The sequence below is a fragment of the Triturus cristatus genome, chromosome 4_2, assembly GCF_964204655.1.
Source record: "Triturus cristatus chromosome 4_2, aTriCri1.1, whole genome shotgun sequence".
NCBI lineage: Eukaryota > Metazoa > Chordata > Amphibia > Caudata > Salamandridae > Triturus > Triturus cristatus.
The window spans coordinates 574,201,440-574,228,286 of NC_140586.1; the positions used below are offsets into that span (position 1 = coordinate 574,201,440).

Genomic DNA, 26,847 nt, shown 5'->3' on the forward strand with positions numbered 1-26,847 from the left:
CGCTGCGCTCGTCCGCTGCGCCTGCGTGGGAAGCACATTTAGGGAGAGGAGGGGTGGGCGTGGCCTGTGAGGTGGGCGTGTCCTCGCGACTGGCGATGGCAGCCGATCACAGCAAACTCCACGAGGCAGCGCTAGACTCCGCTGACTGTGTAATACAATGAGGCAAGTAGCCCAGCAGTGCTCAAGACAGGAATCAAGGTGATTTAAAATGTGAGTACAGACAAATAACAATTTAAAATGATGGCGCGTGATTCCTCCGGCTTCCGCCTCAGAGGTGTGTTAGAGAGAGCGCACTCGTAATTCAGCGCGTTCTTATAGGCGGGAGGGGTGGGCGTGGCCTGTGAGGTGGGCGTGTCCTCGCGACTGGCGATGGCAGCCAATCACAGCAAACTCCACGAGGCAGCGCTAGACTCCGCTGACTGTGTAATACAATGAGGCAAGTAGCCCAGCAATGCTCAAGACAGGAATCAAGGTGATTTAAAATGTGAGTACAGACAAATAACAATTTAAAATGATGGCGCGTGATTCCTCCGGCTTCCGCCTCAGAGGTGTGTTAGAGAGAGCGCACTCGTAATTCAGCGCGTTCTTATAGGCGGGAGGGGTGGGCGTGGCCTGTGAGGTGGGCGTGTCCTCGCGACTGGCGATGGCAGCCGATCACAGCAAACTCCACGAGGCAGCGCTAGACTCCGCTGACTGTGTAATACAATGAGGCAAGTAGCCCAGCAATGCTCAAGACAGGAATCAAGGTGATTTAAAATGTGAGTACAGACAAATAACAATTTAAAATGATGGCGCGTGATTCCTCCGGCTTCCGCCTCAGAGGTGTGTTAGAGAGAGCGCACTCGTAATTCAGCGCGTTCTTATAGGCGGGAGGGGTGGGCGTGGCCTGTGAGGTGGGCGTGTCCTCGCGACTGGCGATGGCAGCCGATCACAGCAAACTCCACGAGGCAGCGCTAGACTCCGCTGGCTGTGTAATACAATGAGGCAAGTAGCCCAGCAGTGCTCAAGACAGGAATCAAGGTGATTTAAAATGTGAGTACAGACAAATAACAATTTAAAATGATGGCGCGTGATTCCTCCGGCTTCCGCCTCAGAGGTGTGAGGGGGGCCCCCTCAACTTTCGTTACGCCAGTGGTGAGGTGTAGAATGAAGAGGCACCAAGATTACTCTGCCATGCCACCACCTGGGAACTGATGCACATGCAAGGCAGACACATGCCACCAATAAATAGGGGCGGGCAATTTCTTTTTGTTTTTCCTTGGTACGCTGGAGGAAATTCAAGCAAAATTCTGAGTAACTCAATTCCAGCTGCAAGTGAAAAAAGGTCCATGAACTGGAAACTGATCAGTTAACACAGTTCTGGGTAGTTAGTGTGGTTCTCCCCAACGAAATGAAGTCAGTTTGAGCCACATGAATCTGAGGAGCTGCCAGCTTTATGAGCAAATCAGGAAGCTCTTGGGGATCTCCCTGAACCTTGTTTTGCAACCGAGAACCAAAAGAAGTGGTTGTACCTTGAAATACACCTGTTTCCCAGGTTAGCTGCTGCAAATGTGAATTAGAGTGTTTTCTGTAGCTCAATTTCGCTCCACAGGCATATTAGGAAATGCGTAGATTTCACCTATTTCGCATTACACAAAGTTATTTCACCCACCCCTATCAGACCTCAGTGAGTTAAACAATCACTGCCTATATATGCTGTCACCTGCTTTTCACAATTACGTATACTGACAGGGCCAACTCAGCCTTCCATCCTTCCCAGGGCAGTATATTGAGTACCAGGCACTTAAAAATGGCTGAAGTGTGGAATGAAGCCCTATATTACAAATATATTGTTAACTTATCTTTTACTGTACAGATCTACTACTGAGGCAGATTATTGGAGCAAAGCTGCAACAATTACAAGAACATTCTCACAAATCAATTCTTTAGCACGGCCAAGTATTATTTCTTATTTCAGCAAGAAATATGAGCGCTGGGAGCCATTTTTAAAATAGAAAAGAAAGACACAACCTCAACATAAAAATAGAATATGCACCGTATTATGCAAAATTACTTCCAAGTACATGTTCCCTTTGCTTTGCATCCGATGGCAGACAGCAAATTAAAATAATGTGATAAACTACTTGCAGAATTATGGAACAAGTGTGATAGTTTTTTAAAGAATCTGTTCTCTTTTCCTTGCAGCTTTGAATTCGAGAGATTTTAGTCGCCTAACAGAAAGGAAATTCAACCGAGCGACCACTGAAACAATAATTAATATTAGGGAACTGACACTACCATAAATACCCTTAAATTTGGGTAATTTTTAAAAGAAAAACAAAATAGAATAAGTTCTATCAAAGCCATGAGGGGTTGAACCGGAATAAGAGAGATACAAGTTGAGTAAAGTAACTACCTAAAGAGGCCTAAAGTAAAGTTATCCCACTCATTTGCAGACTTCATGGGTTGGATCTTCAAAAAGAATTTGAACCTGTCCTATTTGAAGAGTAAACCGGTACAACAAGTCAATGCTTTGATGTACACACATGATGGGGCAATGTGTAATACAACGCCCATCAGCTTCCACAGTAAATTGGCAACTGATAAATGTAATGAGAAGAGATTAACTGGCGAAACCTTCAAAAAGGTAAACATGCCTAAAATGTTGTATTCAGTATATGTAAGTGTAATTTTGTTTACATGAACAGTTAAACATTAGTTCCAATGGGCCTTTTAACATCTACCACCCCTTTGAAATCTCACTAGCGACAGAGAAGGCACAGAATTAAGACCCTTTCAGCAGGCTTGAAAACAATAAATTCTGAATATGGCACCTCTCTTTCATTCCTATTTTAATAGCTTATACTGCAACGTTATTATTTTAAATCACAAACACCTTTATTGTATGCCACAAAATATTATGTGTCAGTGAGTGGCAACGGAGATGTCAGCATCAATGGAGACAGGGGATCAGGAGACGCCAAAAGGATGCTCAATGGGATTTCTACCAAGGCCTAAACAGGATCATGCAATATATAAACTTCTGGAATTAGTCCTGATACTGGCTAAGACGCAGGTCACATTTATGAGGAGGGTATACAGAGCAGCAACAGCGTAGACCTGTGGGTACCTTATTTGACTCCATCTCTGCTTGTGTTAGGAACTAATCATGTCCCTCCTTGGCCTTTATTTTGGACAATTCATAGCCCCTCCATTGAGTCTAGATTTGTTTATTTAGGCCAGCAACTCATTTTACAATGTGCTTTGAAGAAATAAATCATAGAGAGTGGTGTACATGCCAACAATTTGCCATTAAAAAAACATATTAACCAAAATAATCCAAAATACCGAATCAACGATTTACTGGGTATGATCATGTTGCTCTAAACAGCTTGACTTATCTTCTCGTGCAGCTGCGTGATCCCTGCTTTCATTTTGTGTCTCAGTGTGAACTTTCCTCACAGAGGCTTCTCACATCTGCTTCTTGCTTAGTGTGAACCTCGCAATGAAACAAAGTGGCGCTGACACCAAGGCTCGCTGTAAATAGGAAGCCCGCGCAAGAAACCCTCCCCAGCTGATCCATTAATAGAGTGCGGGGACACAGCAAGCCATGCGTTAAGAAGGGATTGCAGCAGTCTCGACTTGCAGGCTATGTGGCATCAATCGCCCAAGATGAATATAAAACTCAGGAGTACGTCATCGATATTGTACGATGGAAGGATACTGCAATAAGCTAAAAGGGGCCCTACTGGCCAAACCCAACCCAGTCATATCCACATACGTCTCTGTATTGCTTAAAATATTTTTATGCACCTCAATGATACTTTATTTATTCCACTAACACTTGACAACATATATTTGAAAACATACACATTGTGGAGCACACCTGCAAGGTTAGTTCATCTCAATTACTAGAAGCTGTGGTATGCACATGCCCCAGATAAATAAAAGTCCATGTTAAACCTGTCAGCCTTAGGGTGGTCTTCCCCCAAACCTTTTGCTTTCCCCCTTACCATTTTTCTGAATTAATTTTTGTTGGTTTTAGGACTCTGTGCACTTGACCACTGCTAACCAGTACTAAAGTGCTTGTGCTCACTCACAAAAACACGGTTAAAATTGGCTTACACCTGTATGGCATATTTAATTTATTTGTGAGCCCCTGGCAACGTGATATAGTATATACCCAAGGTTGGCAAACTAAATGCTATTAGTGGGCCTGCAGGACTTATTGTACCACCCACTTAAGAAGCTCTTTAAAACATGTCCCAGACCTGCCATTGCAGCTTCTGTGTGCAGTTTTACACTGCCAGTTCGACTTGTCAAAATAACCCAATTGCCAAGTCTAAAACTCCCTTTTCAATGCATATACGTCAACCCTAGGGTAGGCCCTAAGGAGCCCCTAGGGCAGGGTGCAATGTTTTTAAAACATCGGACATGTGCTTTTAAGCTTTACATGCCCTGTTAGTAAAAAACTCACAAATTTGTTTTCCACTACTGTTAGGCCTACCTCTCCCATAGGATAACATTGGGATACAGTATTACATTTAATACGTGCTAAATTTTGATTAAGAGCATGTAGAAATGTCATTTTTGGTGTCTGAGGAATTGTAATTTTAAAGCCTCTTTAATTGTAAAGTCGGATTTTACGTCAGAATTTTGAAAATGCCACTTTTAGAAATTTGGCATTTTCTGCCCTAACCATTTGGTGCCTGCAGCATGTTTCTGAGTCACATGACAGGGTGTAGTTGGCCTTTGTATAATCCTCCCAGACAGCCACACAATAGAGGCATTAGGTGTGCCTGGATGGGCCATCTCAGGAAGGATGGGGGGGCCACAGCTGTACACAGCCCTATTATCACTTCAATAGGCTCTCACACAAAGGACTTTACACTAGCCTATTGTGCCTGCAGACAGACTGGGACCAGGGCAGAGATGCAGGAAATTCCATACACTTCTGGAAGGGAAACCTCTAGAAAAGTCTTCTACTTCACTTCTCCGAGTGGGCACCAGGTATAAAAAGGGGACCATCAGACCCACTCTTCAGTTCACTTTCTGGACCTGCAGAACGACTCTCAGAGGATTGTTGTGTACTTCAGAAAACTGCTTTGCTGCATGAAGCCTGCTTTGAGCTCCAATAGGTCTGCCTTGCTGCTTGAGCCCTGCTCTTCTACTTGAAACCAGGGCTTCCAGAGTGACTCCAAGGGCTAGTTGGCTGGCTTCCTGATCAGAGCCTCAGGGACAGAAAAGGCTTCAACCATCTTGACCCACACCTAGACCCTGTCTGAATGAGTCCTGACCCTCTAGCTGGAGATTCCTCACCTCTGGACCCTTGGAAGTGGTGTTAAAGGTGCCTAGATAGCCCAAATCCAATACTTGGGACTGGTCAGCCTGACTTCATGGCAGCTCCCGCTATGTTCTCCGCAGCTGCAAATCCTATTCAGTCACTTCACGCAGAAGGGGTATCTGCCTTGTAGAACCCTTGCTGGCTACAGCCTGCATCATCCCACTATAGATTTTTGACTTCCAAAAAAGAGACTAAGTCTGAATGTAAGAATCTTCACTGTCTCTTCATCTAGCAGCTCCTAAATGGCAATGCCTCCTCCTGGGACACCGCTGACTGCCTTGCCTCCAAACTTTCTTTTAAATTCGAAGGTAAGTGGTGACGGGTCCAATTAACTTTGTGGATTTGAACCGCACTCCATCGTGGTCAGCCATAACTTTTGACCTTGCCCCGATCTCACATGACTGATGTCTGCGTTTTTTCACTTTGACCTTTTGGGCGCTCTTTTGCACCTCAAACTTTGAAAATGCATAACTCCGGTTCTACTGATTGGATTTTCATCATTTTGGTGTCAAATAATTTATTACATTTTACTCTATTTATGTATTTTTTATTGTAATGTTTCTCCACTGTATTACTGTTTGAGTGCTTCATTAAGACTTTACAAATTGTCTCTAAGTTAAGCCTGACTGCTTTTGTGCCAAACTACCAGAGGGTTAAACACAGGTTAATTCAGTGATTTTTTTGTGGTTTATCTTACCAGGGATATTGGCTGCTGCTTGAGCAGGGTTTCATCCCCCTTAACCAACACACCAGTTTCTCGCAGTCTACTTTCTGACTTCAAAGACCAGATGCAAACGCTCAGGAAAATGAGATAATCTAAAGGCAAGGTCACTTTGTCAACTAAAGATAGTTGTCACTGAAAGATGCACAACAATGAGTAAAGCATTTTGTCCTATTTGTGGCCGATCATGATCATCCAATTGATATGTTTTAATAGTGACGCCTGAGGGCAGCTGATCCTATACTCCTCGATGAGATAGGATGTCCTAGAAAAGATGGCATTTATTTTATGCAATGGTTCTGCAGCAAAGGTGATAATTTTGTTACAGCTATTTTTTTAGATTTAAATACTTTCTTTTTTTCTTACTATTGATCACTTTTCAGTTGAAACAGATATAAGAAAATCATGCTATATTGGGCTAGGTTAGCAAAAGGACCACTGTTTGGACATGACATTTCTACATCAGGGGGGCGTAATGTAGCCCTTTCAATGTCCTTGCCTAACCCTACCCCGATGTGCATTCTAGCTAGGCAAAAATCTGTAATGCAGTGGTCAATGAAACTATACATACGTCCTGTCATTCTTACATTCAGTCAGACTAGATGGGGTGTTCAATGGCATTGGTTTAGGTACCATATAGGGGGTATACCTCTAGGCATTTAGGGCACAATGACCTGATATCGTTTTAAAAAGCCCAGTGGAGGAATATGGGACTGAAGCATATGGTGATACATGAATAAGGGCTATCCACAAGTTTAAGGAAATCATAAGCTAGGTTCTAAGGAAGGTTAGACTGGTGTAGGAGAGTTCCAAGAAAGAATAGTTTTAGCACTGGCCATAGGTGGTTATCTGTTATGCTACTTGAAGACATTAGCCTTTGGTTTGAGTGCCATTCTTGGGGTGCACATCAGAACCTTTAGAAATTGACAAATCTATTATAATGGCCAATTGTTTTAAAATCGGGATAGATGCCCTGTGGTAATGGGTGTCTTGTGAACCAAGAGAATATTGTGAGTGGGTAGGTTGATGTTTGACTGTTTCAGGAGGTAGGTAAAACAACATATTAGTAATCCCAGCATCCCTGTGCATTCTTACTTGCAAGAGGAGAGAGCATTATTTATTTATTTACTTATATTTTTTATTTGTTTAATGTTATACATAGCATATGCCAGCTCGTCAATGTCAGAGCACTTTAAACAGTTCTAACATAAAATGCACGACAAAGAATAGAATCACAGAGGAAAATCACATTGACTCTGGAGGACAAGAGTACTGCAGAAAGTTTATTTAAACTCGCGGGTATCTTGACGTTGGATAAATGGTGAACCTGTTTTTGAGATCCCCTATTGTTCTTTTGGTAGAAAAAGTTAAGAGTTTGTGCTTGACTTCAAGAGATATAACTCACTGAATCAAGAGGGCTGTGTATGATAAACAGCCGAGGGAGCCACAAATGGTTTGATTGGTTGATGTGATGACCAAATGCCAAAATAAAGCAGAGTTTGACATTGTGCCAATATTCTGGGTACAATGATGCTTAGGTTATGATGCAAATATATGAACTGGGATGTTGTAGAGTCAAGTGCATGAATTCTTGAAATAGGTGGAAAAGCAAGAGGAATACCAATATGTTTTAATCATATACTAAAGAGAAATGCTTTTGTGAATTGATGGAGCTGGTGGGAAAACCATTAGAATAATGGATACAATGCTGTCACTTCGAGAGAGAGTTCATGGCACAGGGGCACAGGGGCTGGGTACCGAAAATACTGTTAAGTGTATTGTGGATTCACAGTGCTCCATTGCTTCCTCGCTGGGTTTGTGCTATATAAATACATACATACATACAATATATACATGCAAAGCAACACCGATATGAGTGAAACTACAAATGGCATTGAATAGATGTTGAAAGAAATTTAACACAAAGATGGTTCTGTGTTGCCACTGGTCATGAGTGAGGACCATCAGATTTGACTTGTGAAGTGGAGACTGGAGGGATATTTGGCAGGAATGGGTACACTTGCTCCAAATGAGCACAATGTTGGTCCTAATGAATCTGTTAGGAGCCACAGAGGAGACTTTTATGTGCAGAATGGAAAACGACGGAGCAGTAATATTTGGAGGCAAATGGTAAGGGCCCCCCAGTGCAGTTGGTGCATACATTATCAAGCAACATAAATAAGGAATAAGACAAGCACAATTGTGAATATTTTTCATAAAGAGTTCAGTCACAGATGTATGCAGGACATAAGTGATAGCAGGGGCATGAGATGCCATGTGGGTGGGATGCTGCATAAACAGGAACAAAACATGGAGGAACAAATAGTATTATGCTCCGGATGGACCAGGTCTGGGTCACATAAAGTGAGGATGAGAAGTGCTAGTTTAAGGCATGATATATGGAATGACCGGTTGAAGTGAAAAAAGGAAGCAGAGGTATCTTACACCTGTAAACAGTGGTAAATTGCTGATTGTCACTAGAACTTTAAAGCAGTGTGCTGCTTTTCGCTAAAATGTTGCAGTATTTGTTGAGTTCTCTAGAGTACTAACAGAGAGCATAACACAACACAATGATTTATTACAAAAGAAAATAACACAACAAAAATATAATAGGGCACCTCACAGTATAATGTAACAAATCAATCTGTACAGGTGAGCCACAGCCACTGGTCGACACAACAAAATAATGCAATATTCAAACTCACCACCACAACAAAACCTCACAACACTCCTCAACAATATGAACAATCACAATAAAAGTCTTAAATAACAGAATAATGACACAACAGAACACAGTGCAACACAACAAATATACAAATACAGTGCACCAAAGTTACACAACTACACATGTGTGCCATGAAGCTAAATCACAACAGAAAAGCACCAAAGCACAACACCAGAATAAAAAACACAACACAAACACAATCCATTTAGAAAATTGTGTTGTTGTTTTTTGTTGGTGTGTGCTGCTTTATGCTGTGTTGTACTGGTGTTTTGCATTTCTCAGTTGTGTTTTCGTAGAATTATCGTTTTGTTGCATTTAGTTGTAGCTATTGTATTGTTATGTTGTGTAGTGCTATGCTGTGTTACTATTATTATGGTATGTAAGTGTAAGATAGTGTTGTGCTGTTGTGGTCTAGCTGTACCTCAGTTGCAGTCTTTCTACTTAATATGCTGCAACATTTTTGCATCATATTACCACCTTAATACATCTGCTTTCATAATTTAGTGGCAGAGCATGTTTGCACCAAGTGCTTGCTATTTATATGTATTCTTAGATGCCCCATTATTACTTCACTTTTTCCTGCAATAGTTCCTTATGAGTACTGTGCCACAAATTCACCACATGGTGTAGATATCAGAATTGGATATACATCATAAACAGTTGCAAACAGTCTCTGGTGCAAAATCATTTTTGTATCAATCTGATTGTGCTGTAATGTGTGATATTGTCTTGGACTTCTTATACCCAGACCTAAATTTGATATTCCTTAAGTCGCATATATACAACATGGACAATGTTTACATCATTCATAACTTTCAAAAACGTTCTCACTGTAAAAGTTCTGGTTAAACCAATGTATTTGCTGCAAATATTCCCCAAGGTTCAAACAATAGAGTAGCTCGAGTTTTGATAATCCTTAATTGCTATCAAGAACATGGAATAACAACAGACAAATAGTTCTGTGATCTAGCCCTTAATCTCTTCCAATGTAGGCCACTAAATAAACTCGCACTGTAACAACCACCCACAACAAAAAACGTAGCCTCTTCTTGAAGTTGGTAAGTATATGCTAATGCAACAACGTCTCTCTAACATCTTTTTGCTTTACTCCATGCATGGGTTCAGCTGCAATCTCGCTGTGATATATTTGGACCACCCTTTCAACCAGGATGCACAACATCAAAACTCTTCCCTAATATGCCACACTGTAAATCCACACTTCTACCAACCATTCTAATTGAATCCAGTAGCCACTTATTGAACCAGTATTATTGCCTCACCATGGGTATGGGGTGCTACACAATACAACCATTCCATGATCAAACATGTGCTTCACCACTAAGTGGGACTATATGACAGGGGTTGCCGTAAAGGTTGGAAAGGGAGGTGACGTAGGAGGCTGATATAGCTGTTTGAAACATCTTTCAGAGAATTGTGCATCATTGATGAGAAAGGGAAGAGAGAAACCAGTGCTACAAGGACTCCTTAAGTGAATGGAAGCATTTACCAGTATCCAAGAGTTCTGAATCTGCATAGTGTTATTTTTTTCTTAGAGACTAACTAATATGACTTTGTTAAAGCTCAATGAAACAAGGCAATGTTAGCACAAGATTAGCACAGACTTTAAAGGTAAAGCAGAAGCTGATGCGATATTTTAGTGGCTGCTCTTTGCAGTAGAAGTTGTATCAGGACCTTTAAAAAAACGTGTATACATTGTGATTAAAGACATGCGTTCTTACCTTCCATGGATCTTTATATCTGATATTGCATAAAAATAGCGTGCAAGGTTCTGCTCATCAACAAACGTGGCTCCTGTGGCTGGCCTCAGTAGTCTGATTCTCAGGTCTGTGATAGTGAAGAAATCTCTAAGGTTTTTTGTCGTGTCTAGCTGACTATAAAGGGAAGCCATGTTGTGAAGGCGGGGACCAGCGAAAATGGCAAATCTGTCTTTTATCTCAAAGGAGATGGTCTTAGCATGGGCCGCGTATCCAGTCGAATACTCCTCTGTGCAAATGATGTCCAGCACAGTGTGGTGAGTTAAATCCTTCACTGATTTGGGTTCCATGCGAAAAGCATCTAGGCAGTCTGCAGCATAAAACTGATAGGGCTGCCACGTTCGGCCGTAGTCAAGCGACTTCTCCAGGATCATTTCTTCTGGACGGCCAGACTCAAATGTGATCGCAATGTTGTCTGTCAGCTCAATCGTTTTGTCCCACGACAAAGTGATGTTAACCTGAAGAGGCCTAGGATAGTTCTTCCAAGTGATGGACTGCCAAAATGTCGATGGATTTCTTCCTTCAAAGTCGAACATTAAGTCTGTTGGATGAGCCAGCTCTGGAGTGCTTGCGTCACATTCATTGTTGCACATGTATGGGTTTCCCTGTGGAAGCAAAAATAAGCAATTCAAATTACAGACATCAATCTGAGAAAAACACCTGACTTACTTGAACTCAACAATATTGCAAATTACTTCAAAAAGAACCAAGAAGCTACCACCTTTTTACTTCTCAGACTGCCAACTAAAATGAAACAGTTTTCTGAAACAAATAATACATTATTATTTTTTGTGTCTTTACAAAAGGCCTGTCTTCTTATGGGTGTTAAGGCCTCTCACATATATTCAATGCATCTTCAAACACCACATCTCACTTGACAATTCACTGAATCCTTACCGTGTTATGGTTAGTCCTGAAAATACAAAAGGACCATTTTGAGACATGGCTATATTACAAAATAGGAACTTTTCTACCACACAAACTAAGGCAAACTACATTCAGAGTATGGCCTGTCTCATTAAATTGCCTATGCCAATGGATTAAGAAAGGATTGGACAAGTCATTAGGGCTTTGGAATGCTGATTGATGATGTGCTTAGGCATAAGTGGTGATGGAACAGTTATTTGGAATCTTAGCATTCCTCTCGCTGTACATATGTTTTCCAGGAACTGTTTTTCTGAACAAGCAGAAGAACTGAAAATATTACCCAAAGCAGAGCACTTTGTTGTATTTTTCATACAAAAATATCAAAATGTCAAATAGTGACATATTATTGAGTATAATTTATCTATACATATATGTGTGTGTGTGTGTGTGTGTGTGTGTATATATATATATAGTCAATGTACACATATATGGAGTTAAGAATAATGAATCTCTGCTTACCAATATATACTTATCTGCACAATATTTCGGCCTTGGTATTTTTGCAGCACAACATTTAAGATTTGATATTCTGTATTTATACCAAGCACCTTTCCACATGCATCAGAAAACTATATACATTTGCAAACAATGGCTACTAGGCCATTATTTCACAAAGACACAAGCCCCATTATTTATTCCTGCCACTACTAATTGTAACCAAACCTATTGTCTGATTGCAGTACATGTCACTCTCCCTCACATTCAATCTGTCCATGTGTGAATGAGGGCATTCTGACAGGCTCATTTCAAGATTCCAGCCAAAAGATGCAACTAATACATATTGGGGAATTACTGATATTGCAGGTTTTGCGTTTTCATAAGTGTGATACTATGACATCAGTACAGGTTCTGAAGGTCCAAATTGAGGCTAACACAATAATTTCCCCCCTTCTGTGCTGTGAAAATTGGAATATTGTCCAAATTTGAATTAATAGGCCAATTAGAAAGATTGCCTTGGCTGTTTCCCTTCAAGAGTGTTCCATTTTGCTCATCTACCTGACATGAGGGGGTTACACCCTAGCGCAAGTGCAATCCATTATCTCAGTGGTGGCTGGATCTTTCAAGTGGTGAGGCGTAACACCTGCTACGAGTTCACTCTGTTTGTTTTTCAAAATTTGCCTTGCGAGTTCCCCATATGCTAAGAATTAACTTCATTCTGCCAATGTCAGCATTTTTGTTATGGGTACTCTCTTATGATAAGAATAACTTACAATATTTCAGTACCAGAATTTTGCCATTGACACAGACCATATACCATGGACACGTCAATAATTATCTCCAGTATCTCGTAGCCTCCACTTTATCATGATTTGCTTCCTCCAACCCACCCTCTCAACACCAAGATGCCAGGGCTGCCCTCTATGAGGCAAAGAATTACCTCCAGTATGTCAGCACAAGCATTTTGCCATATGTTTTCCCTTATGTCGCTTATTACTTCCAGCATTTCAGGACCCGCCAGTATGCAAGTGCCAGAATTTTTTCACAAGGGCCCATATGCTAAGAAGTATTTCTAGAATTGCAGGGCAGGTATATTGTAACACTTGTAAGTCTGAGTTTCTAACTATTTATCTACATATGCACATATGTGACTTTATATAATACAACTTTATATCTCTTTATTATTTTCCATTCAAATGTATACCTTTCACCTTCCTATGTAGTTATGTATCTATATATTTATTGCATTACTCCTACTGTAGAAAAAATAATATTCAACTCTCTTCAGTGCACACCTCTATGTCTCATCCAATACCTCTTTCAATATATCTTCTTCCTCCACTGTCTGACTCATCCCAACACCATTGTACTACTATTATATCCCCGTAACTCTTGCTAGACTCCTCATCCCAAAACTCCTTAAACTACTATGATCTTCCAAATAACAATGTCAAGAGTCTTCCCTCCTCTATCCCTCCTTTGGCTCATCTCTAACCTCATTCTACTACTATGGTCTCCCACATTAAACTTTACTTTCTAGACTCCTCCCGCCTCTATCCTACTAATTCCAACTAACAAGAACACACGTCCAGTGCTTGAATTACCAACATAAATTTCCTCACACATTTGAAAAGGGGACAACTCACCTCAATCCTTCTCCTAGCTTCTTGATGGGACTGGAAGCACAGTCCTATAAGAAGCTGGGACACTGCTGGGGATGCTCCCGTACTGCTCTGTGTGGCTTCTCATTAGCCTCAGGGTTGCACTGATGTGTGCCCTTACACCCATTTTAGCAGATATACTGTGCTGCATGAGGCATGCACAGTATGTCTGATAAATAAAATAGATTGTGCCTGTGTGAGAGGATTATAGATGAACTACGCCCCTCCCAAACACAATCCAGACTTCCGCCTACAGAGTCCTGTGTTGGTAAAAAACACTCTGTAGATAGATTGTCGTTCAGGCCCCTCACCCCTCCTTCTCCTGTCCTCAGGAGCCTGGAGGTAAGGCTGAGAGGGCTGACCAGCTCACTGGCAGTGTTGATGAAAACGCACAAGTCACTTTTTCAAGAGTACCGCTTAATACATAATGTGCAGGTTCGGAAGAGGCAAGGAGCAGAATGTGGGGCCTCACAGGAGGAAGGGCTGTGTCCTAAAACCCCTGAAAAGGAGCCACTGCTGCACTTTCTCCATTCATTGGTGAGCAGTGCATAACAATATGCCAAGCAGAGGCTTGACAATCCCCCTGCTCACTTGCACCCAAGTCCTTCCATGTTTCTCTCCTTTGAAAATGCAAACCATAAGCCCAAGCTTGTTTGGAACAACATTTGTATAGTTTTCAAAAATGTAAAGCTGGTGGAAATTAGTTTACGTGCTAAACAGAGAGCCAGTATTTGGAGAAAGAAAATTATTCTAAGACCATTTGAAAACAGAAAATGATTTCTTTCCAGATTATGACGTTTCTATTTGGAGAAGAATAAGTTGTTTCTTTTTATTTACCAAAGTAAACACATGGGATTCGAGTGCAAATTGGGTGTATTCCATAAAAATGGCAAGCAGATGTTTCTGAAACAGTGGCCTTGATTCACAAAAGTAAACTGACACTTTAGTGCCCTGTCCTATATTGTATGCGCCGAGTCTCTGCCACAAGTGTGGAGATTCTGCAGTCCTACTCCTAAAATGTGTTTGTGAATAGCAAACAAATGGCAAGCTTATACTAAAGTGTAAGTTTACCCTGGTGAATCGGGCCCATAGTTTATTTAAGTCAATGACAGCCTAGTTAGTATTTAAGGGACAGTCATCTGTGTTGATAGCGCTTTGGCATTGTCATCACTGCATTTAAGTTCTGTTATAGGCCTGAGCCTTTATAATCAGTTAAAGTAAGCGATATATCTCCGGTCCGAACCTTTAAAATCTCTGTGACCTAAACTGTAGACGTGATGTGTGAAACTGAATGTTTGTTTAATCTGAGAGAAACTTCTGCTGTTTTAGCCAAATGATTATGAGCTGTGTGTGTTTATATGCATCAAAAGAGCCCGTGGTGTGAATATAAGACAATTCTTAGCTTATATCAATGATATGAATGGCCGTCCATATAAAAAAGAATAAGAGAAAGTATTCAGAAGAATTTTAGCCACCAGAGGGGATATTTGAAGTATAGAGTTTTGAGATAACAATGATAAATACACACTAAAGAACTGTTAGAAATGGGATTTCTGGTTGGCTAGGGCTTGCGCCTAAGCCAGACAGAAACCACCACTCTAGTCAGGGCAAGGGAGTTCCACGCTGAAGATAACCCCTGCTCACCCCCTTGGTAGCTTGGTACGAGCAGTCAGGTTTATGCCAGAGGCAATGTGTGAAGTGTTTGCGCAACACACACACAGCAGCAACAGACTAGGCACACCACAAAAGGAACTCCACACAAGGTTATATATAAAAATAGATTTTGTATTATCCAAAACACATTAGAATAGGCACTAGGCAATATTTACAGGGGGTTATATACACATGACAGGGCCAATTGGACCACTGTCAGGACCATCACAAAGCACAAATAGTAAATGTAGAACACAACCAGTAATTACTAGCAAAACACTGTACTCAGCATTATACCATGCAACATAAATCATATTATGCAATCAGTATCACATCAGGCGTAAAACACATTCTGCGCCAACCTGATAAGCATAAACACATTATGCAATAACCTCACCAGCATAAACACATTATGCAATAACCTCATAAGCATAATCACAGTATGCAAATAACCTCAGAATCATAAATCACATTAGAGGCATAAATCAGGGTGCATAAATCACATTTCCTGGGCACCACATAAATCACATTAGGGCCTGGTGCCCTATCAACCTAACACTGTCCCCCTGGCCAACTGGCCTTCGCAGAGGGCTCAAATGCCCTATGTCCATAATGACAGGGCGTGCTGCCAATGCAGATGAATGCAAAAGTGCGCAATTGCGCTGGCCTAAACGTTGCAGCTGCCACTAATTGCTATGCAGATGTGAAGATCACTGTGGGCACACATTAAAAAGGGGCACTGGCACTTCTGTGCCCTCTGGACCCCCACTGGGGCCCTACAATCAATGTGCTCCCAAACGTTGCAGCGGCCTGCGATCTCGCAGGGCAACTGGCAATTAGGATGATCCAGGAAGAACTACCCTTCCGTAAGGCACTAAAAACTTTTCTCTTTTGTTAACCCCCCCCAGGACTATCACTCTGCTTTCACTCAGAAGCGCCGGGACACCCCGTTGGGGTAGCTGCGCGCTATATAAAATACACAAAATAAACTGGGATCTGCAGTAAAAAAAACACGGGCACCACTGTGCCTCTGGACCCACACGGGGGCCCTAAGAACAACTTATGGCCAATAGATGTGCCCATCGTTGCAGCTGCTCTCTATCAGGCGGGGAAGCTGTAAGACCTTAATCAAAGAGAAGGCACAGGCACCACTGTGCCCTCTGGACCCCCACCAGGGCCCTGAAAATAATGTGCCCACCATTGGAGCGGCTCGCTCTTCTGCGGGTCCGCTCAGGAAATCCAGCACGACTGCCCTGGTGCCTCGTGAGCACCAATAGCAAAAAGAACGGCTTTAGCCCCACTCACCAGGGCTTGGTGCGGGCTCCTCTGGTCTCCTCTCCTTCCTATAGAGGGCTCCTGGAAGCCTGAGGAGCCCGCGAGGCTCCCCCTGCACTCTGCCTTCACCCGGGGATATGGGACTTTGCAGGGGAACTCGCAAGGCTCCGGATGGCTTCTCCGGTGGGCGGGACTTCCTCTCCCTGCTTCGCCGGCCTCAGAGGCCCTGCCCACAGTCAGGCAAGGCCGTCTAGCTTCCTGTCCCGAACCGGGACACGACGGTGACTTCCCTTCGGCGCTGCAGTGCGGGGTGGACACCCGCCTTAAAATAAAGCATAATGCGGGTGGGCACCAGCGAGAGGCACCACAATGCGGGGTGGGCAACCACCTCTTAAAATAAACCTATAAAGCGGGGTGGGCACCCGCTCGGCTTGCTAAATGCGGGGTGGGCTCCCGCTGATGAAAGCAGCAAATGCGGGGGAATCCCCACGTCAGGATTCCCTTTAAAAAGGCAGCAGCTCCGCCATGCGAAGCCCACGCTCTCCTTTGGCAGGAAGAAAAACAGAGCACTCTCAAGGTGCTACAGTCCAAAAAAAGTCCTTAGAGGTCCATGGGGCATAGCTGGGCCAAGGGAGGCCAGCACACAGGGCCCTCCAGCAGGGAGGCAAGCCCCTGTGGCGGCTCCCCCTGGGCCTCCAGCAGCAGCAAGCCCCCAACAAGTCCAGAAACAGCACACCTTTCATGGGGTCACAGCCCCTATATTTATATTAGACATCCCATTGTCTGCCCTGTCACAGGGCTTGTGGGAACCAGCAAAAACTGGTTCAGGGGGAAATTGGAGCACTCTGTTTACCAGGCTCCTCTTCCCCTTTGTCAGGTGGGGGCTCGGTGATCAGACAAACCACAGGGGGCGGAGCCAGTATTGTACAGGGCAGGCACAATCCTATTCAGGGACAGGGGACTACTCCTCCCACTACCCCAAATGTAGATGGCCTATTCAGCCTAGTGCTGACTCACCCTGCCCCTCCTGGAGCCACACACACCTCACCAGCCCCTGTCACTCAAAAGCCAGACATGCAATTCACATCAGGCAGGCAGACACATAGCACACAGAAATGCCAACTTCTAAAAGTGGCATTTCTAAAATAGTTATAATAAATCTGCGCACATCATTGCGCAGCATTTATTATCACCATTCCAAATATACTCAACTTGACCACGCTGCTCCTCTCATATCAGGAATTACCACTGAAACACATATCAGGGAATCCCCAATGCATTCCTATGGGAGGGCAGCCCCACAGTAGTGAGAAACCAAAATGGCTGTTTGTCACTTTCAGGACATATCACACACTTAAGGTACATGTCCTATCTTTTACCTAGAATGCACCCTGCCCATAGGGCTAGCTAGGGCCTACCTTATGGGTGACTGACATGTAGTAAAAAAGGGTGGCCACAGACATGGCACTCACTTTAGGTGCCACGTCACAGCGGCAGTAACACTGTGCGCACAGGCCCTGCAATGGCAGAGGCCTGAGATTGGTTGAAAGGCTACTTGGTGGGTGGCACAATCAGCGCTGCAAGCCCACCAGTAGCATTTATTTTACCAGCCCTGGGTATATGAGATACCACTTTACAAGGGACAGACAGGTAAATTAAATAGGCCAAACAGGTGTAGACCAATCTTACCATATGTAACACAGACAGCAGTGCTAAAGTGCCTAAAACCACCAACACCATTTCAGAGAAAAGGCTAGAAGAAAGGAAAAAAGTTTAGGGATGACCCTGCAAAAAGGGGTAAGTCCAACACGACCATACTTTGCATGTAAAGTTTACGTAGGCGTAGCATTGTTGACAGACAGTACCTCTGTTTTTAGTACAGGAATCAAAATACCATTATTTTCGTTCTGGAGAAACAACTCAGAGCCTCACGTAAGGCAGTTTTGCATGCCTACCCAGTGCAGTTCCAAAATGGGTTTATGCTCCAATATTCTGAAAGCACACTAGGCACTAATGGTTGCATAACTGCACGGTTTCACGTCAACTATCCTAAAACTAGAGCCGGATTATTAAACCATGTTTATTAAAAAAAAATCCTTCACCTAAATATCAACAGGATTATTTACTAATCCAACTAATGTTGGCCCATATTATGGGACAGCACCACATAGTGGTTGAATGGAATTATAGAAGTTTAGGCTCTCACCGACCAAGAGTAGTACCTTTGCGCTTTTTGGAAGTACTCTGCCATTAAAAGTATTGAACCCCACTGAGAAATGTATATACTCTCCCTTTCAAATTGAAAAAGTGCAGGTACCTGTGAGTACGGCCCATTTAAATCCCCAACGTGAATACGCATGCACAAGCGGTACGCGTGCAGTGAGAATAGGTATGATTCTTCACTGTGCTGTTCAGTGTTTTAATGGGCCAGCACTGTCTGGTACTGAGTTACGGCACTTTTTTTATTTTGAGGGGGAGAGTACCTGCAGTCCTCAAGAGAGACGTTATACTATTAATTGGAGAGTACCGGCACTTCTCAGAAACAAGCAGGTACACTTCAACAGAGTACCTACACTTTTATTGTTCCATTTCAAGCAATGATGCTGTTATACCGTGAAACACACAATTTCTGCAGGAAATTGTCATTACTACCCAAGCGCTGCAAACGTTTGTCTGGTTACTATTCAAAACGACAGGGAGTTTGAAGTAACACTTTAAAGCTGATGCACAATATCTGTTGTTGCAAGAAGATTGACTCGGGGAAATGGTTGCACTTAAACTGCACTGCGTGTGCCTAACCACCGAGTCACAAAGGCACATGAGCCATGACCACCTGACAAAGGCTTCCGCGGCAAAGATTCCTCTTCCCAACCTGCAGCAGCCAAGCAGGGAGAATTTCTTTTTCACTCGAGCACATTCCTCAAGAGCAGAGTTCATTAAAAAGTCAGTTTTAGGGCAAGTGCTTTATAACCCACAATGCCTCTGCGGGCCTGAGGTCGGAAACAATACCCGCGAGCCGAGGCCACGGATCCCCTGCCTCAAATTTATCAGCCTTTAAATGTGTTCCTGTATAGTAATGTCTTCCCTTAAAACGTTTACCACAAATCATTAGAAACACAGCGCACTCCACGCCCTGGGACCGGATCCAGACATCTGCCTCCCTATTAGCTACAGGTCTTGGAAGGACCTCGGGAAAAGGCACCGCGCCACCTGACGCCGGCTCCAGCTTATCAGGAGGGGGTAATCCTGCTCGATGAGGCGGGAGCTGGAACAAGCCCGCCTGGAAGTCTGCCCAGTTAACTGGAGACATGGACTATTTTGAGGAAGTGAAAACAAACCCCACCGCCATGGAAAGCTTTTACGGCTATGCTTGCCCTCTGCAGCAAGGTTAAAGCAAGTGATGGCAGTGCTGCCGTGCCACTTCCGGTCCCATGATGCAGCAACATTTTATTTTACAACCTTCTCCTCAGTGGCAGGAAATCAAATAGCATGCAGGGTGGGACTGGTACAGAAAAGAGGACCGGGCACCAAAAGAAAAGTGGTCCCCACTAGTGAATCAAATATCTAAATAAATAAAAAAGTAGCCCATATTGGCAAATGGGGCAGTTTTGAACTTGCAAAGCTCTATATGTGTTTTGCAAGGCAGCAGTGACTGTACGCATGTATGCTTGTTGCAGACAATATTTGTGGATATAGCAGAGAAGTCAATAGTAAGAACCGGCCCACCATACTAAAAAACAGGCCCAAAAGCTGCCAAAAAAGAGTCCACACACTGACATGTAAGGCCAGTCTATCAGTCACTATCTGATTGCGCTACAGGCCAGACCGACACGGATCGCGTGATTCATATCAACAGGTGAGAGGGCACAGGGCACGCGCATGAACTATATCGGAAACCCACTATATTGCTGCAATTCATGCCACGCATGTGATGCATACCTATTGCTCGTGCTAATGTTTGGCTAAGGTCCTGCCCCTGATTAGATTCAGAATACACTATGAAATCCCAAAACAGCCCTGTTGGGAATACACTGAAGGTAACCCTGTGCGTTTAAGTTCCTGGCTTCTTTTTAAATACGTGTCATGCTGCCTCCCTGTGCGAGGTCCTCGGCGTTCCAGCTGCAGAGCTTAAGCTGCAGTAATGAGGTCCCACCTCGATCTCGAGGAAGTGTGTGCAGCTTTTGTGGAATGACAATGCCTCCTGCTTACTAGCCCCAGAGGAAACATCCCATGTTGACCTCAATTTGGTGGAACAAAACTGCGGGACGTACAACTGGGAGCATACCAGTTGTAAAAAAAAAGACAAAACCATCGGACTATGTGTAGATTTAGAGTATCTATGTTTTTCTCAGTCCTTATTAGTTCAAGAGTGAAAAATCAGTTTAAGGTGACTAATTTCAAGTTCAGCTCGTACTAATAAATACATTTTGTTACATTTTATAAAAATGTTGACACATTATACTTCAATCTTCTGCAGAGCACCTCTACGAAGCTACCCATTCATAAGAACATATTCTGAAAGAGTGGTCAATTTTAGCATTACTGTCAGTAAATCCACACATCCGCCCTGCAAAATACCTAAGAGCAGACATGCCACCTCCATATATGAGCCGAGGAGGCATGCTCTCAAGCTCACAGCAATCCTTAGAAGCCGTCATATGAAATGTCACTGGATCCTAGCACTGTGACCGCAGTGCAAGATCACTTTTAAGACTAAGGCCCTCATTTCTAGAGTCACAATAAACTCGATCCAAGCAGAAGCACAAGTTTGCGCTCAAAACAGAATAATAATATGTGGGGCAATAAAGCACTTTCTGAGCTCACAATGTCCTCCCAGTACGTTTTTCCGCATTGCTGAGATGCTCGAACAGTGAATACCGTGCTGGGTGTGCGCTACAATCATCCTGACTTAACCAGGAATCGCCTCAACGTGCATCCGCTGAAACGCCATAAGTGGAACACGGTGCATTGAATTTCCAAATGGATTAACCGTTGATAACGGGTCGCTGCTACCTCCGTCCAGAAACAAGCAGCATACAGAACCAAAAAGTCACAACTTGGGCACTTCCCCACAACCTTGGGGGCTGCAATAAATTTTACACAAGTCCCCGCATCTATTGAAAAAACGCACGCCCGGTGGAGTCCTGATCATCCACAAATGAGGTCCCCGTTTCCATATAAACAACCCACGCCCGCTGACGTCCTGATTATCTCCCATTAAGAGACTTCTATACATCAAAACGGGCTTAAGTGCCACCATTGGGTCACCTTTCCAGTGTTTCACCCTCACTCTTTATTGTGTCCGACCTAGTCCTGGTCCTGAAGAGAACCCCAAAAGAGAATAGGGCTTCAGAAACGCGTCGACCTGACCCAGCTAGTCACAATCCTCGGTTGAGCTACAGATTCATACATTTTGCAAACAGGGCAATCAGCCTGTTGTGCGTTTAACTCTAACTAGCGGTTGGTGGCAGGTTACAGATTTTGAAAATTGTCTGTGAAGCCATTTGTTTTTGCATAATAGAAGGACTGGTCATTTCTCTTCATTGTAATGTCATGTGTTGTGTCTTTTATTGTTTCTGTAGTAGCTTAAATGTCAATGGTATTGTTATTATTCATATTTCACTTATTTGTGTTAACTTATTGTTCTTCTTGAATTTGACATGATTGAAATGTTAATGAATATCCAAAAAAGTAAGTTGCCCATGTAGGTGTAATAAAAACACCAAACTACTTTAGTAGTAGAGGTGGTTTTGTTCAAGTGATATCACTTTAATCTTGACACCCGGACACCTTGTTGTTTGTAACTCTCAGTAAAACCTTGCAGTATTTGTGAGGGGAAAATACAACAGATCTCAGAATGAGTAACCCAGTAGTATCAGTATTTACTGAGGACAATGTTACCTCACAAAATAGTGAAGAACCTAGAATGAGGCAATGGCATAACAGAGTAACAATGGTATTAACAGCCGGTTGGCATGCAGCTCTTCTTGCTGCAATTTATCCAATTTAAAACACTGTAAATAACAGCGATTATTAATACTCAATTTAAAGGTACTCAGTGTATAAACCCAAGAAGAATGACAGGTTGTGTCCGTGCAATGCAAACATTAAAATCTGTCAACTGGGGGATCACACCAGCTTAGGCAGACTACATCATTTGCTGAGCTATTTTCCTAATTTCGTCTCCCATGTGAAATGTATTGAGGGTCCCCTCAGATTCCTACTGTTAATAGTATAACTTCTCAACCATAAGTATGCAAGGCCACAAAACCCTCTATACAAATGACTATGTAATTCTGATTTGAGATCTAAATTTAGCGCCCCTCAATGTTATTGACTGTAGGAGTCTAAGCTGTTGACATGAGCTGATGCCTGGGACAGGGGTCGGGTCACCTTAAACCTCATGGGATCCATGGGGAATATAACCTCTGAAAGAAAGACTGAGACGGCAATGAGTGGACTATATCTCAGGATCTGTATTTGGTTTTGATTAAGTGGAATTACTATTGTGTATCTAAATTATGAAGTGGAACTCACGAATCAAGCAAGTTGTTGATGAGCAAGGTGATGATGTAGCCCAGAACTGGAAGGTAGAGCTTGACGTCCTTCGTTTGACAATGAACACAAGTCAGTGAGGGGGAGGGATTTGAACAATGTTATCTCCTTTGCAGTCTTCTGGAATTGTAAAAAGGGGGATCCTCAGCAATGTCTTCACGGAATGGACTTCACCAAGAGGTGAGTATGACATTTGCCCTGATGGAGCCAACCAAGAACCGGGAAAGTTAATTGGTAGGGAGAGGTTAATATTGTTCGCCTGAGCATATGTAGTGTTAACAATAATTATCCATGGATGTGGAGAATGCTGTACATTGTCTCATGCAGTAATCCATTGGTCTGTAGGTTGATGTAGATTGGCGTGCATTTCTCACAGAATTTGCTCCTGGGTATCGATATTGCTTTCAAATGTTACTTTGCTGAACCATGAGAGCGGAGCACATGATGCTATGGTAGTAGACGAAGCCGTGATGAAGTACATTAATGAATATGTGTTCCTACCATAAACCCTTGGTTTCCAGTTAAGACTTTGATATTTATATTTCACTATGCATTACTGCTTTAGCGCCTGGGTACAGACTGCTATACACTAGGCACCGGATGTGTAGAATGATATTATTTTGCTTTTGTACTAAGAAGTGAGTTTATGCATCGCTTTGTACGTTACTGTGCTCTGTGCATTAATTTTAAGATGATTTCTTTTCAGCACCTCTTGAGATTATGACCCATATGACTTGAACCCGCATACCTTCTTAGAGCTGACACCGGCTATCTCCTGCTTCTTATACAAGTACTACACATCATGGCTGTATGACGCTTGGCTCTAGGCACCTCCAATCCCCTATGAAAGTCTACAACTCAAAGGGCATGCTCTTTTGAGCCCAGTATTGCAAATGTCAATGTTTTGAAAATGCCATGTTCTGGTGGCATTTGAACGGGTTTAGGAATGCCAAAACTGGCGGGAAATACAGGTTGAGTCTCTCAAACTGCTTTGTAGAAAGGACACAATCAATGGCACTGATATAAACATAGTTCAAGGCACAGAACTTGAAATTATGCTGACGCTTATTTTCATATATTATCCCATTTCCAATTGATCAGCAACTGGTGCACCATTCAAAGGCACTTTCTCTTGCAGGAAAGGACATCAAATGAATAAAAAAAACTTCAATCCATCAAAATGCTTCCTATTCCAGACAGCTGTATTTCCAATTGAAAACCATGCACGAGTTTACCATCGCCTTAAATGATAGTATCCGGGTCAGACTGTCAACTGACCCCATGTCAGGAAGCCCATCTTCAGTGTGTTGAGCATTTCATCCAAAAGCAGTTTGTGCAATTGTTAGGCCCATGCACAGTATGAGAAAAAAAATGACAAGCTCATAACACAGAGGGCTGTTAGGAAAGAAGTCAGGATTGATTGAAGGCTAATCTTTTGACATGGGTCAGTGGCCGCACTGGCTTGCTCAGAAGAACCGTGCCATCTCTAGGAAAACGGCCAGAAGCAAGTGGACCTCGGGAAGAGGGCACAGGCTCTAAAACCCACCCTTCTCTTTACCAACTTTATTCAGAGACTCATTCCCAGAGCCGAGCGAACTTAAAATCCAACAGAAATGTGTTTGCGTCTGACTGCAAATCACTGATTTGACGCAAAATGCAGTCAATCGCTGTTTTGGGCATGCGGGATTTCCATCATGTAATATGGGAAGGAAAATAGATACACAAAAGCGTGCATAGAGGTGAATACTGTGTGTTAGAACCAGACGCTAACACTGTTACCACATTTTATTCCCAAATGCATGTGGGAAAACGTCTAATTGGTTGCAAAAAACAGAGCAATACCATGCAATGACAGTATTTCACTGAAATGTTTTTGCATCTGAGTTTTGCATGATAGTCAAAAAAGCCGCTATGTGGCTAAACACAAAAATACTTCAGTCTGACTTAGATTTTGGTGGATGCAGGAGATTCCCCAAAAAAGTAGCAGTGCAGACAAGGGTGCGCAGCCCAATCAGCCGACAGCCAAGTGGTTACATAAGGTCCTCTCAGGACACTTCACGGTGACATGGCGAGAACGAATCCGACCACCGCGCGCTCAAAGACGAAAACAATGTTTGTGATACATGTGCCGGGGAGGAGCAGATTAATGTACTGTCGCAGTGCACTGCAAGGAAGAGGCTGGGAAAGCGACCAGAGCGAAGGACTCGTCCTTCACCTGCAGCAGCTCGGGGTAGTAATTTCAGCAGCAAAACACTTTATTGAAATCAATACATTCGCCAGCCATTCCAAATTAGAGCCTTCGCCAAATGAGCGCGCGCGCTGGAAATCAATGAGGCCGTGCTCTTTTATTTCATAGTGCTGAGCGGCCTGTTAGGAGAGGCGTGCTTTAACGACCGTTGCAATTATCGAGGCGCTTGGAAAAAATTAAGAATCGCGGCGCGAGCCAGCGTAGCCACAGCCTTTTCACACCGGTTAGGATGACAGCTCAGTGCGTGACATGGCTGCAACCAAGACGCCTTCGGCTTTGGATGAGAATAAGCAGGGCCAAACTCTCCGGCTGAACCTACAGATCGCCCAATCACTAATCCGTTTGCTCGCCTCATTTCAACTGATTCACAGGATAGCTTTTGGCCGAATTTTTCCAAGGGCACAGTGCATTTGAGAATGCAGACGTTTTGCCGGCATGCTGGAAGTTCTGCATTTGTAAACTTACAGAACGTGTTTGGAAGTTCCTGCATAGGGTCGTTGTAAGAGTTGGTGAAGGTAGGCCTACAAACTTTCAAGGTTGTGGGTATTCGCCACAATTTGATGGAACTTCGCCATCCTGCCACCTCACACAAATTAACCAGAAGTGACTGCATTTCCTTGGTAGGGAAGGAACCGCAACACATGAAACTGAATGGGTCTGCAAGAGAGCGTTTCTCTGAGGGTAAAAATGTTTTCCTTGTATAGAAACAAAAAGTATATAAGTGTAAATGGAAATTTGCCCTACTTTTTCAAGTGGAGAACTTTTCACTAAGTGATAATTTGAGATTTATACATGCTATGCATGTATTCCAGGCTACATGCAAAATATTTATACAGTGCTGGAAACCTATGACCAGCAAAGATTTACTTCAGTACTGCCAGGCATCCTTTGAGAATCCCATAAAAGTTCGTAATGGGGTCCTACTGTACGAGTAATAGCACTGGAGCCATTTACCAAATGTTTCCCCGCACTTTTACAAATCCGATACAGTATGTCAACAGGGCAGAACTGGCTGAAGCGGGTTTCGGGCGTTTTCCCGGTAGGCTGGAAGGGTGGGGGCAGGTTATGCAGCGGTGGTGGCCGCTCTGGGTACTTGGGGCCGGTTTTGGAGCCTTTCTGCAACATCGGCTCCCAGTAACAAAAGCAGCAGTGCTTCACACTTGCATAAACGCACCCCACACCCCCTTGGAGCTGTTCCAACACAATTGCCAGGGTTGCTTTGGGTTCCCAGTCCGGCCCTGTGTGTCAACCTGTGTACAAAGCAAGTGTTCCTGATGGATACGGTGCCTGTTTGGTTTACTAAGACAATCAATGTCTTCCAAATTGAGACAAAAACATACAAGACTACAAGAACAACCCTTGAACCCATGGAAACTTGGCTATAGAATCACATTTAGGCAATGTGGTTCTCGTTGCTATCATTTTAAGAAGAGAATAACCAATTAAATGGTTAAGTAACCTCACGCAATGAATAAAACATGAAAAGATAATGGATCTCATCAAATCACCATAATCATGAATACAAATAAAATGTTATCTTTAGAAA

The 26,847-nt window shown here is 43.1% G+C and overlaps 1 protein-coding gene across 3 annotated transcripts in view; it reads right to left on the reverse strand.

Moving 5' to 3' along the window:
- NTNG1 (netrin G1) overlaps positions 1-26,847 on the reverse strand; it is an 800,162-nt gene that overhangs the window by 491,445 nt on the left and 281,870 nt on the right. For all 3 annotated transcript variants that reach the window (XM_085602246.1, XM_085602244.1, XM_085602247.1), the window contains exon 3: positions 10,509-11,149. In XM_085602246.1, coding sequence (XP_085458372.1) covers positions 10,509-11,149 — 641 coding nt within the window. The remainder of the gene's footprint in view (positions 1-10,508; positions 11,150-26,847) is intronic.